Source organism: Arachis stenosperma, chromosome 8 (assembly GCF_014773155.1).
Source record: "Arachis stenosperma cultivar V10309 chromosome 8, arast.V10309.gnm1.PFL2, whole genome shotgun sequence".
NCBI classification, from domain to species: Eukaryota; Viridiplantae; Streptophyta; class Magnoliopsida; order Fabales; family Fabaceae; genus Arachis; species Arachis stenosperma.
Genome location: NC_080384.1, coordinates 45,196,633 through 45,215,632, shown reverse-complemented (window position 1 = coordinate 45,215,632; position 19,000 = coordinate 45,196,633). Strand labels below are relative to the sequence as shown.

General features: G+C 26.4%; 1 protein-coding gene across 1 annotated transcript; it reads right to left on the bottom strand.

Annotated features, from left to right (window-relative positions):
• Positions 1-5,982: 5,982 nt before the first annotated feature.
• On the bottom strand, positions 5,983-15,380 carry LOC130946050 (protein DETOXIFICATION 43-like). The gene is made up of 12 exons (XM_057874730.1): positions 15,280-15,380; positions 13,309-13,430; positions 11,399-11,728; positions 10,578-10,780; positions 8,995-9,130; positions 8,814-8,910; positions 8,269-8,369; positions 7,688-7,851; positions 7,257-7,445; positions 6,763-6,858; positions 6,396-6,517; positions 5,983-6,136 (listed from the first exon to the last, which is right to left on the bottom strand). The coding sequence occupies exons 1-12, from the start codon at positions 15,378-15,380 to the stop codon at positions 6,076-6,078; spliced, it is 1,722 nt and encodes a 573-aa protein (XP_057730713.1). The 3' UTR covers positions 5,983-6,075.
• Between the last annotated feature and the right edge of the window lie 3,620 nt (positions 15,381-19,000).

Here is a 19,000-nt window from a genome sequence, read left to right as displayed (position 1 = left end):
CAGTGAAATTTATATACATATTAGATTATGGAGAATCTCTGTTAATTAATTGGTGAGGCCTCTGGTGTTCCAATAAGTAGTGGTTATTATGTTTAAAGGTTGACTACTGGTTATTTAATAGATCAGATGATACGATAAGTAGATTTATTATCATATATTATTCAAGAAAAAATATAAATTGTAAAGAGAGAAGTGAAGTTTATAGCTATGACAAAAGGAAAAATGTAATATAAAAAATTGTTCTTTTATGGGTTTTTGTAGTGATCAGATTCAAACAAGAAATTAAATTAGAATGACAAATTAAAAAATTTATGTATGATGAGCAAAAAGAAAAATAAAAATTCTTGTAACTTTTTGTTTAAAAAGAAAAGCAATGAGATGCGATGATAATGAAAAAGAGATAGGATGATAAATTTATTTAATTTTATTTAAATATTTTATATCTGAAATATACAAAAAATATTTATTTATATTATAAACAAGATTAATAAAAAGATTTTTACAAAATATTTTATATGAAAAATCTAGTTAAAATAATTAAATACTAATTATTTACATATTTTTATTTATTTAAGAATATTTTTTTATTCGTAACAAATTTATATGTTATTAAGATTTATTTTTATATTATTATATTATTAAAATAGAGAGATAGATGCTAATGAGTAATAGTTCAAATGACATAATCTTTCCATATTTTTCTTATATATTGAGAATATAAGGGTTGCCTAATCCCACAAGCGGATTCAAGCCTTTTTTAAGAGTTTCTTTAAGTAATTACACAAGAGTTTCATGTCCTTTGTCCTTCCGTCTCTGGGTAAGATTTCTCTATAATAGCAGTTCCTGTCCTATATTATAAAGTGACTCTTTCGTCCCTTTCAGTTCTCGTGTCCCCTCTCTTCCATAGTCATTCCAGGAGAGTTAGTTGAAGCATCGCTACCAAAAGCATAAATTAAGGTCCCAAGGATAATAGCCATAGCTAATGCTTTCCTATCTTTTGAGTCTTCTATCTTTAATAAAAAAATTATAGAAAGGTAAATTATCCTAAAAAATTATATTTTTATTCTTTTTGTTATCAGTTATTATATTTTTTTTGGGTTGGATATTTGTGGCTCTCACTTCACTTCCTTACTTGGGATTAGGAATGATAATCGGTAAGGTAGGGTAGGGTTTGGATCCAACCCTAACTTTACTCAATGGTTGAGATTTTTATATAAACTATTTACTCTATTTGTGAGTTGAAAATATTTTAACTCTAACCTTATTTACTCTTAACTCGCGGATATCCGTCTCTATCCGCGAGTTATAGAAAAAATATACTATTATTATATAACTTGACGATAATTTTAAAATAGAATTGATTTTTATATAAAAAATATATTAAATTAGTAACTAATGATTTTTTTTAGTAGCTAAAGATTTTTTGTATTTAGTGAGAGGTTTTTGGTTTAACATTTACTTAAAACATATTTTTATATAAGTATATAATATATACATATATAGAGTGCGAATTAATCGGGTAGGATTGAGGCTCAACCCGCACCTTATCCTACCCACACACAATTCCTACCCACATCCTACCTTATTCACTGTGAATTGGATTGATAACTCTACCCAACCGTATAAAATTAGATTGGGTATCGGCAGATAAAATATATATTGCCACTCCTACTTAAAATTCAAACAAGTTCTAAAAATATTTAAAAAAATTAGTTAAAAATCCCTATTATTTTGATTGTCAAACTATTTCCAGATGACACATTCTTTTGTAGTGGGGAAGTAACTACTTACTGCCAACAAGAAAAATACTGCTCTAATGATAAATGATTAAGTCAATGCTCTACTTTACAAATATTATAGCCATGCTTAAAATTTTAGTAAATCAAGTATCAAAATCTCTTGTAAATATTTTTATTATTGTTTAGACGTCAGATTGCTATATCCTAATCCATTTTATTATTTTTAGTTTTAGGTAAATTTCAGAATAAAAACTAAATTTAATAATTAAAAGAATTGAAACAAATAAAATATATATCAAGTTCTAAAAATTGGTTCGAATTAATCGGTCAAACCAATTAAATTGCAAATTGATAGAAAAAAATTAGAGATTTAAGAAAGATTTTAGATCATTTAAAGTTTGAATTTCATAAAGTTTGATTTTCTATTTTTGAATAGTTTCTTTTTCATATTTATTTTTTATCTCACCTATAAAATCAATGGTAAAATATCACACTTTATTTTCTAAAATAAAATTCAAACTTTAAAAAATCTAAATCCTTTAAAAAATCATCATTGGACTGTTGAACCGACCAAGAACTGCTTGGTCGAACCAAACTGCGATCCAATCGGTTTTCTAAATTTCTCCAAAATGGCAAACATGTAGCATTCCCGTCAGGCCATCATCTTCAACCTCGAGCTTCTCCTTCCTCTCATCGTCATCGAGCTCCTTCCTCACTTTCGTCCAGTCACCAGCAAGCTACTGCAGCCGTCACAACTTGAGCTTCGAAGCCACCGTCGCAACGTCGTTCCTCTCCATTGTGCAGCCACCGTTTGAGCTTCGGAACCACCGTCCTTCCCGCCTGCCGTCGCCAGCTCTGTTCCACAGAATCAGCCCTTTGGTCGTACCCTGTCCAGCTCCCTCTCCATGTTCTGTTAGTATTTCAGAACATGCTCCAACCTAACTATTTAGTTTTTGTTTTAATGATTAGGACATTGTTCCAGGTCTTGTTTTGTTAAATTCCAGTTCTTATTTTCAAAGTTTTAATTGTTGTTGTATTTTGATTTTTCCTGTTCTTGATTTGTTAAATTATTCATGCTGTTGATCTTAATATGATAAACTGTTCAGCTGAAACTTTGTACTTGTTTAGTAATAAGCGTGTATTTGATCATAATAGGGTGCTGCAAATTTGGAAAGACAACAATTAGCTGGTTGTCTTACATCTTTATCTTTTTAGTTCCTCCGATCCCAAAATAAGCTTATAATTTGTCATGTTATTGAGTAATTAAAAATAAAATATTTGAACATTTAACATTTAATGGCCTACTAATTTGATACTGACACATCTATGGTAATGCCAATTTGTTGATTATTATGGAACTATACATGATTTAAAGATGTTTCGGACATCTTCCAGGGCATTTTGAAGTAGATGACGGTTCATATTTTCAGAGCAAGAAGACCACTGACCACTTCTACCACCTCGGTTGTCGAGAAATCATGGTGGAATCTTGCATCAGATGAAAAATGCTGAGAAAATTCGCAAAGTAATCGTGGACATGCATATGCATAGGAAACAATTCCAAAGGCAGCAATTGAAGGGGGAGCGCAACTGCCTTCACAACCAAGTTGCTCTTCTCAATCTTAATATTCACTTATTTCTTAATTTTTTTCTTATCATAAGTTGTTCACCTTCATCATCTTAATTTATTGTTTTTGTCATAGGCTCCTGTAGATAAAACTTTGTATGTGATTAAATGGTTTGATCATTGATGATTTGGCATTTTATTTTTAGTTATTTTGTTATTTGATTTTTGAATTTGTATTTGGATGAAATTATAATATTATAATTGATATACTATTTTTAATTTGAATGATATTTTAAAATTTATATTAGAATATAATTATATATTTTTATATTTTATTTATTCTTTTATAATAAAAATTATTTCGGTTAAATTACGGTTAAATTGGTTAAATTAATAAAATTGTAAACCAGTAATTAAAGCGGTTTAAAAAAAGTTCAATTTTTAGAACTTTGGTATGTAGTATATATATTTTTTTTATTGTCTACGGCTTTTAATCTGATAAACAAAAGATTAATTTATTGTGAATCTGAGCTCCATCTAAAAATTTATTATTGATCAATGAGTTGTTATATGCATGAAGCGGAATTTAAACCTCAATAATTATTTAAGTAAATGAATAAACTCATCACTTACTTAATCCAAATTGATTAAGTATATATCACACATTTAAAATACTAAAAAATTGAAAGTGGACAGAATTAAATAACAAAAAGAAAAAAGTTAAAATAATTGATAACAAAAAGCAAGGAAGGTAAATGTTTTTTATAATATGATCTAATTTCTTTATTTTTAAATAGTTGTCTAAATAATATAATAATGTAAAAGATAAATCTTAGTAACATTTATCAATAGATAAAACAATGAATGAAAATATGTAATTAATTAATATTTAATTATCTTAATTAAATTTTTAATATAAATTTATATTTTTTTATATATTTTTATTTATAAGTTTTTCTCATAATATATATTTCATAAATATAAAATATTTTAAAAATTAAATTCATCATCATGTCTTTTTTTTCGGTAAACTACGTCTCTCTTTTATAGTATTATTATTTTTTATTTTTCTTTTTTGTTTTGGACAAATTTTTTTATTGTTCTTTTTTTTTTTCACGATATCTCCTAACCCGACATAGCCTGACAGGTTAAGGACTAATTTGTCGCGGTATTGAGCTCTATTTAAGGGTTTATCACTAACCAATTAGTTGCTGCATGCATAAGGCGGGATTTCCAATGAGTTGGCCAATGAGTTATAACATAGTCTTCCCATACTCACCTAAGAGGGTTCGAGTCTCCCTATCTTTAGTAAAAAAATAAAGTCTCTTGGTTTATCCAAACGGTATCCCCCCAACCTGACAGGTTAAGGACTAATCCGTCGCGGATCTGAGCTCTATTTAAGGGTCTGCCGCTGGCCAATGAATTATTGCATGCACAAGGCGGAATTTGAACTCCCGACACTTGCTTAAGCAGACGAGTGAGCTGACCACTCGACCAATCAAGTTGGTTCTTTTATTGTTCTTTAAATAGGAAGTTACGAGATTTGTTTTTGGTCTAATAGCTACAACGCCCACGAGAAAAAAATTTTTTTTTTACATTGTATTTCTCCTTTGCCAAGTATAATTAGTAAATCCACTCGACATGTGTCATCTGTTGAATGGTTGGTCAACATTTAACCATGCTTAACCACTCATTGTTGGACTACCATAGAACTCACCTAATTAGAACCCTCCAAATACTAGTTCTAATTTGTCTTCATTGCTTTTCTATGTTGCATTCGCTTGTATGGTTGAAAATTCTAACTTTTTGAGCTAATAATTGTTGTTCAAAATCACTGATCCTCATTTGTTCAGAACTTGAATTGATCACAGTAATAAAAGTGCTATAATCTTCATTCAAACCTCTCAATACAGTTTCAAAATATTCATCTTTCTGATAGTGGAATTGTTAAAGCAGCATTTGTTAACTTGTTTATCTTTACTAGATATTCTGTCTTTCAGAATTCATGATTTTAGCTAAATCTTTAGATTCTGCTCTTTGATCTGAATCTGATAGTAAAGTATTTTTATTTCTCAAATTTTATAGGAATAATTGTATTCAACAACTCTATTCACAAAATTACCTTCCATATAGTTGTTAGTAGCCTTTGATTGAATCTTGCTAGCATTGATTTCTTGTCAAGATGACTCTAAAGCTGATTTGACTTGATGCATGTAAAAGTTTGTTTTTCATCTACCTTCAACTAACTTGATGCTTGTTGAAAATTTTGACTCTATAGAATCGTTGATATATTAGTTACAAAAATGATGAGAAGTATAGTAGTATACATAAATGTACCAGAAACCACTCAAGTTTGCTTTCAAATCATGATAATAAGAGGAAGGAATTAAGGCTAAAATTCAAAGAAAAAAGTACACACAACGATACATATAAGATAACGTATTCCAATAAATGGATTACAAAAGTAGAGATGAAAAATGGAGTAAAGCATCATTTTCATCATTATTGGTATTCTATATATGATTCAATTTAGTTTTTAAATATTTTCAAAATATTTAATTTAGTCCTTAAAATTTAATGGGACTAAGTTGAATTATAATATAATGTCATCCAGAGACTAAATTAAATATTTTGAAAATTCAAAAGTTAAATTGAATCATAATTGCAAAGTGTAAACTTGATCTTATATTAAGGATTAAGGATAAAATTAAACCTTTACTACTATAAGAATTGAGTAAAGCATGTGATGAGTGATATGAGAAGATGATCCTAAAGAATTGAGTAAGAGTCTCCTCTGAGAAAGCGCCAAGGTCCAGTCCCTGTTCCCATCCTGCAAATTCAATAATTTTATAATTAATAATAAATGTAATGCATATATATTATGCTTGTAATAAAAAAAAAATGTAGAGTAAAAAGTTTATAAATCTAAAGCAAAGCAGCAACAACAAAAAAATAAAATAAGTTGTTTTCTATAAAAAAAAAATTGGAACTTTATTTAATTGTATTTTATATTTTCTATAATTTTAATATAAGAAATTTCAAACGTAAAGTTATTATCTTTTGTGATTGACAAATTTATTAATTTTTACCTCCAAACTCCAGCAAACATGCGGAGAGTAATATAGATGGCTAGTGCAATCCAGATCCCAATGAATTGTTTGAATTTGTAGAGAACAAATTCTGTAGAAATACTTACTATTGACACAAGCACCTGTACCAACAGTTTCACTTTAGGAGCGAAAAAAAATTAAATAAAATTGGGTAATAACAATCTAAAAAAAACTCAAGCGCAGTTAATTTAATGTGAAGTTAATAGTTAAAAATTGTTATTACATAAAATTAACTGCACTTGAATTTTTACCTAATAATTATTATAAAACATGGCATCAACCATGAAGAGAAAAAGAAGAAAAATTAAAGATATTGGACTGTAAATAATAATTTAATTGGACTTGCCAAGGAGTATGCCGAATATGCAAAATCAGAAGCTCCATAGTTTACACCATCAAAGACGAAAGCCAATGTATTGATTGATTGAGTAGCAGCCACAAACTGGTTACATAAGTAGATCAAATTAGGAACTGAGTAAAATTGTAACTTAGAAAACATAACTAAGGATGTGCTTGAAATTTTTTACCATGTAACAGATTTATAAAATATATTCACCAAAAGATATTTATAAAATGAGAAAATATTCATTTGATTTCTCTTGAAATTAGTCAGATGAATTAATTTTATCTTTATTTATTTAAAATGATTAACTAAGTCTGTTATTTTACAAATGTGATTTCTATTAGTCCTTATTAATTTTGTGTTGTGCTGACATTGTTATTTTTACTGATTTGACATTATATAATTGGATGTACGTATGAAATTATTTTACACTAGCAATGTATCAAAATTAATTTCTTTCAAAGAAATAGACATTATTTTTTGCTAAAGATATATACCGAAGTGCCTAATCTGATGAGTTGCACAACTTGATGATTTTTGGAAAACAATCCAGCTCCAAAGTAAAGTCCAAAGGCAACAAGAAAAGTGAGGAATAGTCCTAACACAAAACTCATCTGCAGTGTCCTGGTTGCTGAACTTGCTGCCTTCTTATAATCTTTCTCGGTAAAGGAACATGCTAGAATTGCCTGTCAATTATTGAAGAAGCATGGGAGAGAATTCTTTTGATTTGGTACCATAATAATAATATGGTGAAAACTCAGGTGCAGTCGACTTCACGTGAAGTTGATAGTTGAGAGTTGTTAAATGATTTGACTGATTTGACTAAATTTTCATCTAACGGCTTTCAACTATCAATTTCACATGAAGTCGACTACATCTGAATTTCCACCTAATAATAGATTTAATTAATACTTTTTATTTTGTGTACCTGAACAGCAACAGCCAAACCATCAGCAAGAAGGGATGAAGTTAACCAAACTTGTAAACAAGTTTGAAATGCTGCCATAGGAATTGGACCTAACCTAGATGCTAATGATGCTGCAAAAGTTGTACAAAAAGTCACAGCTACTACCCTCATCAACAACAGTCCTCCTGTACTTCAAAAACACATTAAAAAATAAGTAATGGCTATGATAAAGAAAAAGTCTAGGGATCCATACTTTTATTAAAATTTGGTCAGTACTTAACTATAAAAAAAGTGACTAATCCCACACTATTAGATATAATCTCACACTATTAAAAATACTAATAATAATTAATTGATGACCACAAATCACAAAACTTATTGGCCTTCTAGTATTCCTCCTGGACTAAATAGGCCTGTTTAATTCGGTTAACCGAAAACTGTCATTAGATTAGTCTAATACTCTAATTTAAAATAAAAATAGTTTGACAACAAATTAAACAAAAATATATATAAAAAAGGGGTTAATCAATCAAACTAGTGTAATTTTTTAGAAAATGTCACCTTAAAATCACACCGTGTGCTTGCAAAGTTAAGAACATTACCATTTGTAAAAAATCGGAAAATTTGCAAATCCTTCAGTCTTGGAGGTAACAGATACACTTTTTTCGTTAATAAAAACAAGAGGGTCGTTGCCATGATGTACCTATAAAAGATCGTCATTTTTGTAATATCGGAACAACTCAAATCTTAAAGCATCAATAATGTTATATAACTAATAAAATTTATTATTTTTTGTGAATAATTAGTTAAATTTAAATTTTAAATTATAATAGTATAAAAATAAAATATCTGTTTAAAATATTAACTTATACTAATAAAAATGGTTAATAACAAAAGAAAAAGAAAAAGAGAGAAGACAAAAAGAGGTCATAAGAGAGAGAAAAAGACATAAAGAATAAATAAAATATGTAATATTTAATTCAAAATTTTAAAATATCGAATTAATGTGTTTTTCATCTTATAATTTTTTTTTTTTTATGTAGGACTAATTCAGTAACTTTTTTACACTTCCTACTTAACATGATGTATGTGCACAGAATCAAATTTAATCCTTTTAATATTATAAACCTTAAACATTCTTACTTACTGGGAGATGACATGTGAAAATGCTGCGCCTCTGATGCCAAATTTCAATACAAAAATAAATAGCGGATCCAATGCCACATTCAAAGAATATCCCGCAACTGGAAAAAAAAAATTAAAAACTATGAGATTTGATTTTGTTGTAATTTTATTGGATGATTGTGGATTGTGGTTTCTTTACATACGAATGACATATAAAGGAGTAGTTGTGTCCTTGAAGCCGCGAAAGATGCCTTGTATCGCCAATGAGAGAAGATAAGCAGGAGCCCCAATACATCTCAGCTTCAGATACTTCTCTGCTGGATCTCTCATAGGAGAATCCTAAACAAACAACTCACAGTTTCAATATATTATAAATCACCTTTTAGATTTGATTATGATCAATTTAATTATTCTAGCATACAATAAAAAAACATGCGCTTAATACTGCGTTGGATTTATCGTTGGTCTTTATCGACAGTTTTATCATCAGATTTTCCGACAATTATAGCCTAAATTCATCGAGAAATAAATGTTAACGTCGAATTTCGACTTCTATCAAAATATTTGACGATAATTAGTGACACATTTTATCTAAATTGTTGTGTATATTACTGTCAAATTTTTCGATGGAATAATCCAATAGTAACATCATTTATTAAAATACACAGTTTAGCTTATTAAAAACAATAATACGGTCAACAAATTTTTTGTAATGAGATGATTATTTAATTAAAAAAGTATATAATTTAATTGGTATAAATATATAGTAATTGGTTTAGTTATTAAATTTTAGTTCATATGAATTATTTGTTTTTATTTAGGTATATATAAAATAATTTAGTTATTTTAAATACGTTTAAGGAGATAAAAATTGAAACTTTGAAAATTTATTAGATTTTTTTATTTTTCTTAATTTTAGTAATTTTGATTTTGATAAAAAATAAATAAATATTTTACTAAATACACAAGATTAAAGATAATTTATTTTTTCTTATTAATAAGAAAACATATTTTCTGACGAGAAATAGGTCAATTGAATCACAAACAAGAGTTCAATATAATTTTTTTAAAAAAAAACTGACGATATCTCTAGTTTATTTGGACGAACTACAAAGAATATAGAAATTAGCGACGATTTTTCATTATTTGCGGCAGTTTTAAATCGCTGCAAAACTCAATTCTAGCGGTTTATGAACAGCTTTGATTTGTGGCACGGGCAATAAATTTTACAACGATTTTCAGCAACCACTGCTATAATCACCGTTAATCATATAATTGATTTTGCATAACTACAATTTTCTTTACTAGTTTTTTTTTTTAAAGAAATCCAATTCTAATGGATGCTTTTAAAAAAAATTACAACGGTTTTTAACCCCCGTAATTTTTATATGTTAAAAAAATAACTACTAAACTATTACATATGGTACCATTTTTTTATTATAACTTATTTTTTTACATCTTAATTGATTAAACTTAAGATACTTGTATAAAAGAGCACTAAATAGATAAAATCATAATAATTTAAAAAAAAACTAATTGATAACACTAATAAAAAAAAGAATTTAGTTGTAATAAAGAGGAAGCGGACAATAGGAGAAACATCTCTTTCTTGAAATGAATATATAATAGATACTATTTATCTTTTTATTTATTAAAAATATTTATAATTATAATAACACACGATTATGAGATTATTAATTAAAATGTAACACATTTTTTAAAAGAAAATAATAATAAATATCCATAACCTAAAATAGCAGTGTTGTAAATAAAATGAAAAACTTACAAGTTTGAGACCCATGATAGCTAAAAGAGGTTTGGCTGCAAAAATAAGGATTGAAGCTTGAAGGAGGCCAAGGATTGTGCCAAATAGCAGTGCTGTTGATGCTGAAGCAATATTTCTCTTCTTCTTTCCAACTTTCTCTGCTTCAATCTTATTCTTACTTCTATTAGCTGATGAAAACTTGTTCAATTTCCCATCTTCTGGAACTCAATTATAATTAAATTTTATGAGTACGCATAAAATTTCATTAAAAAAAATAAATTAGTTTTTAACAAAATAAATATATAGTTTAATTTTGATGCATTGACAATGTAAAATAATTTATACCGTTGTCGTTTAATCACATCTTTTTCTTAGATAATTATTCACAATGTCAATGTAAAAAATAACAAAAGTTATTTTTTACTCACATGAAAAACATAATTACATACACATGTAAAACTATTTTATACTCATCGTATATCAAAATTAAATTCTTAAATAAAATGATAAATATCTCTTTTAGAAAAACAGACAAGTTAATATATATATATCATTGTTATTATAGAATATATCAAGGACTAATTTATATTTAAAAAAATATATATATAATTATTTAAAATGCTAGAGACCAACTTGTTATTATTTTTTAAGGTTATGTAAAAATCAACAAAAATATTTAAAATTCATTCTAAAATAAATGAATAGATAATTCAAATATTTTGTTATGATCATACATTAAACTCTTGCTTAAATATTGAGATACCTTACTTGCAATACTATACCCCAATTACAACAACAATTTAAAAGCGTGGTTAATTAGAATTAGACATAGAAAAAGGAACTATATATACCTTGTCCATTATTATTATTATTTCCGTCAAAGTTCACAATAGCATGTTTTTCCACATTCTCATCATCAGCTGCTGATCCATTATTATTGTTGGTAGCCAAAAAATCTTTTGGAGACTTATTATTAGAAATGTGTTGTACTATTGTACCTTTCTCAACATCCTCAATGAACTCCTTCTCTAATGCTTTGATGTTAAGATTTTCAATGGTGTCTTCCTCAGCCACAAAGGAAGTTGTGATACTAACAAGAGGGAATATGGTGATCCTCGAAGCTTGATTCAGTAAGGCGATCACCACTCCGGCCGCTGCAAGCTCCACCGGTCCTACACATTAAAAGAAATACCTTCAATTCAAAGTTTAAAATAATCATACTATTTTAAAATAATTGGTCAATAAATTATTACATGTACTTAACAGACAAGTAATAAAATAATCACTTGACCGATATTAGTTATTTAATTGTAATATAACAAATAAAATTATTATTATGTTAATATTTCTCTAATAGAAGCTTATAAGTTAGTTAAATACCTATTATCGAATAATTTTAGACTTAGATAGTACCTAATAATATGGGGAAAAACAAAATTTTCTATATAAAATTCTCATATATATGCAGCGAATTTCAAACTCATGATTTGATAGGATACGAGCCTTGAACTTAATTTTGATATACTGACAGTATAAAATATAATCGTGTAATAATATCTGTCTTTAAATGATTATTCATGTGGTAAATATATAAAGTAGTTATTTTTGCTGATCTGATATTACATAACTGAATGTATGTATAAATTTATTTTACATTGATAGTGTATAAAAATTAGCTAAAATAAAGTATTATTTTTGTCCCTAATATTTGGAGTGAATCCTATTTTAATCCTTAACGTTTTAATTATTCTATTTTTATTTCTAAACGTTTAAAAATAACATCAATGTTATCCCACCGTCAAATCACTCACTAACAATTAATGGAATTGATGTACTGTTAATAATATTTTTGTTAAATCTATATTTGTGCAACCTCATTCTTCTACTTTAACCCTCTCAACAAGCTCAAATCCCATTCTCATACTCCCTTCTTCTTCTCTTTTTTACACTATTAATTCTCCAAGAGGGGGTTGAGGAAGAAGAAAGGAGTAGAAAAATAAAATTTAGACTTGTTGAGAGGGTGAAGGTGAGAGAGGAGATCGAACAAATATAGTTTTAACAAAAGCATTATTAATAATATATCAATTTCGTTAAGTGTTAGTAAGAAATTTGACAGTAGAATAACATTAACATAATGTTATTTTAAATGTTTTAAGATAAAAATAAAATGATTAAAATGTTAGAAACTAAAATAAGATTCACCCAAAATATTGGAGATAAAAATAATATTTTACCCTAAAAATAAATTCATGAGCCTATTCCTTATTCTTTTTTATTTTCGATGAACAAAGTAAGAACTTATGCTGAAAATTAAAGTCCTACCCATTACATCAGTTCTCATTTACATTATTCTAATAATGTTGTATATGGAAATTCAGCCTTTTATCTTTTGAATGGCCAAAAATTTTTCTTTAAAATAAATTAGAGATTGAATTTAGTTTTTTTGTTATATATTTTTTAAATTATTATCTAAATATTCTCACAAAATTCATATCAAATTTATACATTATTTACTAAATACAAAAGTTATTTATAAAAAATAATATTTTTATTTTTGTTACATTTTTTTAATTTTTAGAGCGCTTTTGTTGTTTTAATTTTTTATTTTTAGTAGTTTATTCAAGATTTATATTTGTCATAAGGAATTACTTCTGAAAATAAATTATTACAAAAAATTAATTTATATAACTTGAATAAAATTTTTAAAATAAAAGACTTGTTGGAAATCAACACACTAAGGATAGGAAAATACCCAAATGGCCTATGAATGCAGAGTCTATTAAAGAAGCAATGGGATCAGCAGCAACAGCAAGTGCAGAGGGCAATGCAATTCCCAATATCTCCTTTGCAAGTTCATCCATCTTCAAAACAAGTCTACATATACATATATTAATTAGTATAGTTTATATTCATAAATTAAATTACAATTTAATACCAGATTTTTTTCTCATGCAAAGATTTGTGCACTATTCATATGAGAGTGGTCACTTTAATCTGGATCTTAATTAAAAGTGTTTCACAATATCTTAATTTTTATTTAAATAAATTAAAAAAATTATTTAGTGAAATAAATTATTTTAAAAAATTATTATAAAAAAACGTTGGATGACTTATATCATTTACCGTGTAAACGAGATAAAGACAATACAAGTGACACGTGTATATCTCGTTGTAATTTCTTAATTTGTTAATTTATTATGTGTCTCGTTTATATTATAAACGAGATATACATGTGTTATTCGCATTGTCTTATTTTGTTTACAGTATAAATGAGATATGTGTAAACTTTTTTCATTGACATTATAAACGAGATAATTTATCATATGTATTTTGGTTTTTAAAATTATTTATTTCAATAAATAAAATATTTTTTAATTTATTTAAATAAAAAATCCCAATATCTTAATAATTTCTCTAGTTAGCAATATATTTTTTTTTTCATATTAGTACACCTCCTAATAAGCATCCCCAATGCATCACTAGCTTCAAACCAAAATTTATTTATTTATTTATTTTTTGGTCAGGAAATTTTATTTTTGTTTGATTTGATGTTTTGGTTTTTTATTATTAATTGTGAAAAGTTGGTAAGATGAAAAAAAATTATAGATGCATGTGGGAGATAATAAGTTAAGCAAAATGTTGAGAAAATAGGAGAGTAGTAAAATGAAACCACCGTTTATAATGGAGGAGTAATAAGTAATAACAGATAATTCAATTAACAAATTTTCTCGTCAGAGTGTTTAATTACGTATGATCTAATAATTTTAAAAATTTTAGAAGTGTTATATTGTTATTAAATAATAATAAATATTGATTTATCTAAAAATTTTTAATGATGTCAAATTAATTTTTTTTAATATAATAAAATATAAAATTGAAGACTTAAATTTAGTAATTAAAAAACGCATATAATATTATTAAGTTTTATTTATTATAAATTCTATATAAGTTGAGATGTTAAATCGATCAAATTTATGTTATCAAATCTAAATCACAACGATTAGTTTGACTGAAAAAAGTAAAAAAACTGATGAATCAAACTCTAATCAATATTTAAACGGTATCATTTAATTTCTATAATTAAATTGGTCAAACTTTGTCAAACTAAATTTAATTAACTAGACCAATTGAACTTACAGGTCATTAAAGCGATGCCGACGTCAACATCCAAGTCATATATAATGTGCAAAAATTAAAAAAAATATATCATTTTATTAACCACAAAATATATTCTATTTTTATGATTACGAATTTACGATTTCTACTCTCTTTCATTCCAATAAATATTTGAAGGATATCATAAATATTAATTAACTGATAAGTTATTGAAACATAAAAATAACAGTTAATTGATATAAAATAAAATAAAAACATTTATTATGAGAAAAAAAGTAGAATTTTATATAATTATATAATTATAATTGAGTAGTCATTTAATTCAACTAATAATTTATCAATTGAATTAATAATTTAATAATCTAGTAATCTGACTGATTTAATTACTAATAGAAAAAAGTTTTGATAATTATAAATCAAATTATACAAAAATATTGGTTAAATTAAAACGAAACCATTTTATGTATGATTATAATATTTTCATTTTAAATCACCAAAAATAATATTTTCATTTTATGGGAGAGTAAATGAAATATAATAATGTAACCATCATATAAAATTCTACTCAACATGATGCATGATATATATTAATATGATAATAGTATACCTTGCATCTTTAAAGAAAACGAAGATAGGTAGCTTAAGCTTTTTGTTGATTGATGAGTTGTTGGAAATGCCATTATTATTGTTATTATTCTCCTCTTCCATGTGTAAATCTCAATCAACAAAAAGAGAATGGTTCACGGAAGACCCCAAAGCAAAGCCTCCACCACAGTCACCTGAATTTGAGTTCAGAAACATGTCAGTGTCTTTTACCACAAAAATAAAGGAAAAAATATGGTAGAAACTCAATTGTAGTCGATTTCACGTGAAGTTAATATCTGAAAGCCGTTAGATAATTTGATTGATTTGACTAAATTTTCATCTAATGACTTTTAGTTATCAACTTCACGTGAAGTCGATTGTACCTGAATTTTCACAAAAAAATATACATAAAATATATGAGAAATTAAATAATGTTTATATGTTGTAACTAATTTTTTTGTATTCCCTTTTATTTTAAGATTCATTATATTTTGCCGTTGTAGGAATAAGTGTGGTCTTACTCAAAGTGCAGGTTATATACTTCATGCAATAGTGATAAGGTGAAGAGACTTATTATTTTGAAGAAAAAGTAGAAAAAACAGAAAGTAAAAATAACAATAAGAAACAGAATTTTATTATTTTTAGTATATTTTTTATTTCATAAAATTTTAAAATTAAAAAATATTGAAAATAAAAATATAAACTAAATACACCAAGGGACTATATATATTTAATTAGTTTATGAAAATATGTTTTGTTTTCATTTTATTTATTTTGCGAATTTTGTAAACAAGAGTGCAGTAGTGAAAATAGTCAAATTCTATCTATCTATGTTCATTGCTTAGTTTTTTATTCTTAAAAAAAAAAAAACATAAAATAGTGAAATAAAGAAAAACTCTTTTACAAAGCAACAAAACCCTAAATATTTGTAAATTTGCTTACCTTTCTTGCATGAAAGGTCACTGAGGAAGTGATGTATTTATAGGAGTTGGAGCATATAGCATGTAGTGGAAGATCTGAAATAAATTAATATTATTAAACATAAATACTACTCGTGAATCATGATAGTTTTTGATAGCAAGAAGTAATAGACAAAAGAGTAGCATGAATTTTGTCATGTTTATATAGTTTGTAAGTCTTCCCATCCTCATCATTCATTTCTAAAATTCAAGATGTCGTTTTCTACTAACTAAAAATAATTTATTTTATGATGGTATGGATGTTAATGTTATGACTTATGTCATTAATTTGCTCTTGTCATAGTCTTCAACAGCACCTTTTAACTTAATAGATTTTTTCATTTTTTTTTAAAGATAGAAGTGAAACTCGAACTCGTTATCTATAGATAAGTATGTAAAAACTATATCATTTGAATTATAATTTGTTGATAAATTTTTTATTCAATTATTTAAATTAAAACTAATAAAATAATATTGTTAAACTTATTAATAGAGTAAAAATAGTAAAAATATTTTAAACACGCGTACACACTCTCACGCACACGCACTCTCTCACATAGTTTTATGTATATTTGGCAAGCTGATATTCTGTTTCTTCTTTTTGCTCTAATTAGAATCATATAACTGTTACACCTATTATGCATTTGATGATTTGCTTTCCTTATTAATTATGATATGATCTTCCTTAATTACTAACAAAAATAGTCAGAACTTGTTTAAACGTTAATTAATTTTTAATACAAAAATATTTAATAATAAAAAATATTAATAAAAAAATTGTTAAAATTTATTTTATTTAATATTTATTAATTTTTGTAATAATTAATTAATATTCAATAAGACAATTCTGAATTTTTTTTTGTTTTTCTAACATTACAGTTTTTAATAATTATGTTTTTTTATTATTTAAATGAAAAATAGAGAGACAAAGATTGACAAAAGGGTATTAGCCAAAAATTAGTCAAAATATTTTTGGGTGAATCTAAAATCTCTATGAGTTAATATATATGGATGTTTCTTCTGCTAAATATCAGAATGTTTCTTTTTCATACTAAATGGATGTTCTTTTATATATTTTTTGAATTTTTTGTATTGCAAATGTGAATGTTTCAATTTCTTTAAAAATTTCATATATTTTTTTAAATTTTATAGATATTTAATTATTTTTGCTAAAATATAACTGGATATTTCTTTTGTTAAGTATTAAGATTTTTTTTCATATTAAATAAATATTTTTTTATATTTCTATAATTGTGTAGTTTGTAGTCTCTTTTAATTGTGCATCCCTTGCGTTCTTAAGACAGCCACACTTTGCATACAGATCCACCAACCCAGTGGCCAGATACGAATCAATCCGAATTCCATTCCTTGTAATGTAATCATGCACTAATCCCATTTCTAGTAGTCTCACCAATTTTAACGAACTCATGAACCATGGCATTATAAGAGACAACATTCCTGGGAGAACTCTCGTTGAACAGCTTGTGGGCATTGTGGACGTGGCGATGGAGGGAGTAAACGCATATGAGGGCGTTGAGGGAGAAAGGATCAGCAAGAAAGCCGAATTTGAAGGCTTGGAAGTGTAGCGAGAGGGCGATGGAGATGAAAGAAGAAGAAGGGAGGAGGAAACAAACCTTGAACGCAAAAGAAAAGGTGTGGAAGTCAGGGCGATGGAGAGGCGGTGAAGGGTGACGAAGTTGTAGAGGGCGGAAGAAGGGGAGGAGTGGAGGGTTTGGGTCGCGGTGATAGAAGAGGAGTGGGTCGGTGAGGAGGTGGAGAAGATCTCACGGTGTGAGAGAGATCTGTGTGTGTGATTATTGGAGGTGAGTAGGTTAATGTGAGAGAGAAGAGAAATGTTGTTTTTATAGGTTCTAATTAGGTTTACTTAATTAATTTTATATTTTTTAAATTTTAAATTTAAAAAATTTAAAATTAATTATTAATATAAATTAATGTAGTTTTGTTTAGTTTTTAGTTAGTAACTATTTGGTTCCATATACTTTTTCTTGTGGAGTGAAAAATAGGTGGAAACATTTATTTATCCTTTTCCTTTTTGTGGTATTCAGTTTTTCTTAACATCTTGTAAAAAATAGTTACAAATTAAACATTTGCTGATTTCTTAGCATCCTTGTGAAAAATAGATATATACTACTAGAAAATTTTTTTTTAGAGATCATTTATTGTACTTTAATTTTAATGACAATAAAAATAATTATTAATATATTTACTGTTAATTAGATATTGACCGTCTTATATTTTGTCTTTATTAAAGATTTTAGTAATAATTATATAATTATCGATAAAAACATATTTAATGGTTGCAAAAAATATAAATATAATTTCAATTATATAACATATAGTAATAATAGTAAATATATATTTATCACAAAAATATTCCTATCAAAACTTGACACAAACAAGGCGTGGTGGTATTATTATTATTATTATTATTATTATTGTTGTTGTTATTATTTTGTTGTTATTAAGACTTAAGGCATGCATCATATGAAATGAGATTATTATACGTCATGCATATGATGAGATGAGAAGGTTTGGTACGACTGTTTAATCTGAAATCATGAATAATGCAAGTGTGGGCAACCATGGTATTGATTTTATAATAAAAAGGAGAATAATTATACGGAAGATGACATTTTTGTTTATTGATATATTTTATCTGTTTCAAAATAATTGTTCCAAAGTAAATACTTCTTTGCTAATTGATTTTGATTAGAGCGTCACATTGACATTTTTTTTTTTATCAATATGCTATTGTTTTTAGAA

What these genes read in the sequence shown, in the direction of transcription:
- LOC130946050 (XM_057874730.1), bottom strand. Translation starts at nt 15,380, where the DNA reads ATGGAAGAGGAGAATAATAACAATAATAATGGCATTTCCAACAACTCA. An exon ending in GTTTTCTTTAAAGATGCAAG is followed by an intron (nt 13,431 to 15,279) that starts GTATACTATTAT and finishes ATGTATATGTAG; the next exon opens with ACTTGTTTTGAAGATGGATG. An exon ending in TGCATTCATAGGCCATTTGG is followed by an intron (nt 11,729 to 13,308) that starts GTATTTTCCTAT and finishes TTTAATGTGTAG; the next exon opens with GACCGGTGGAGCTTGCAGCG.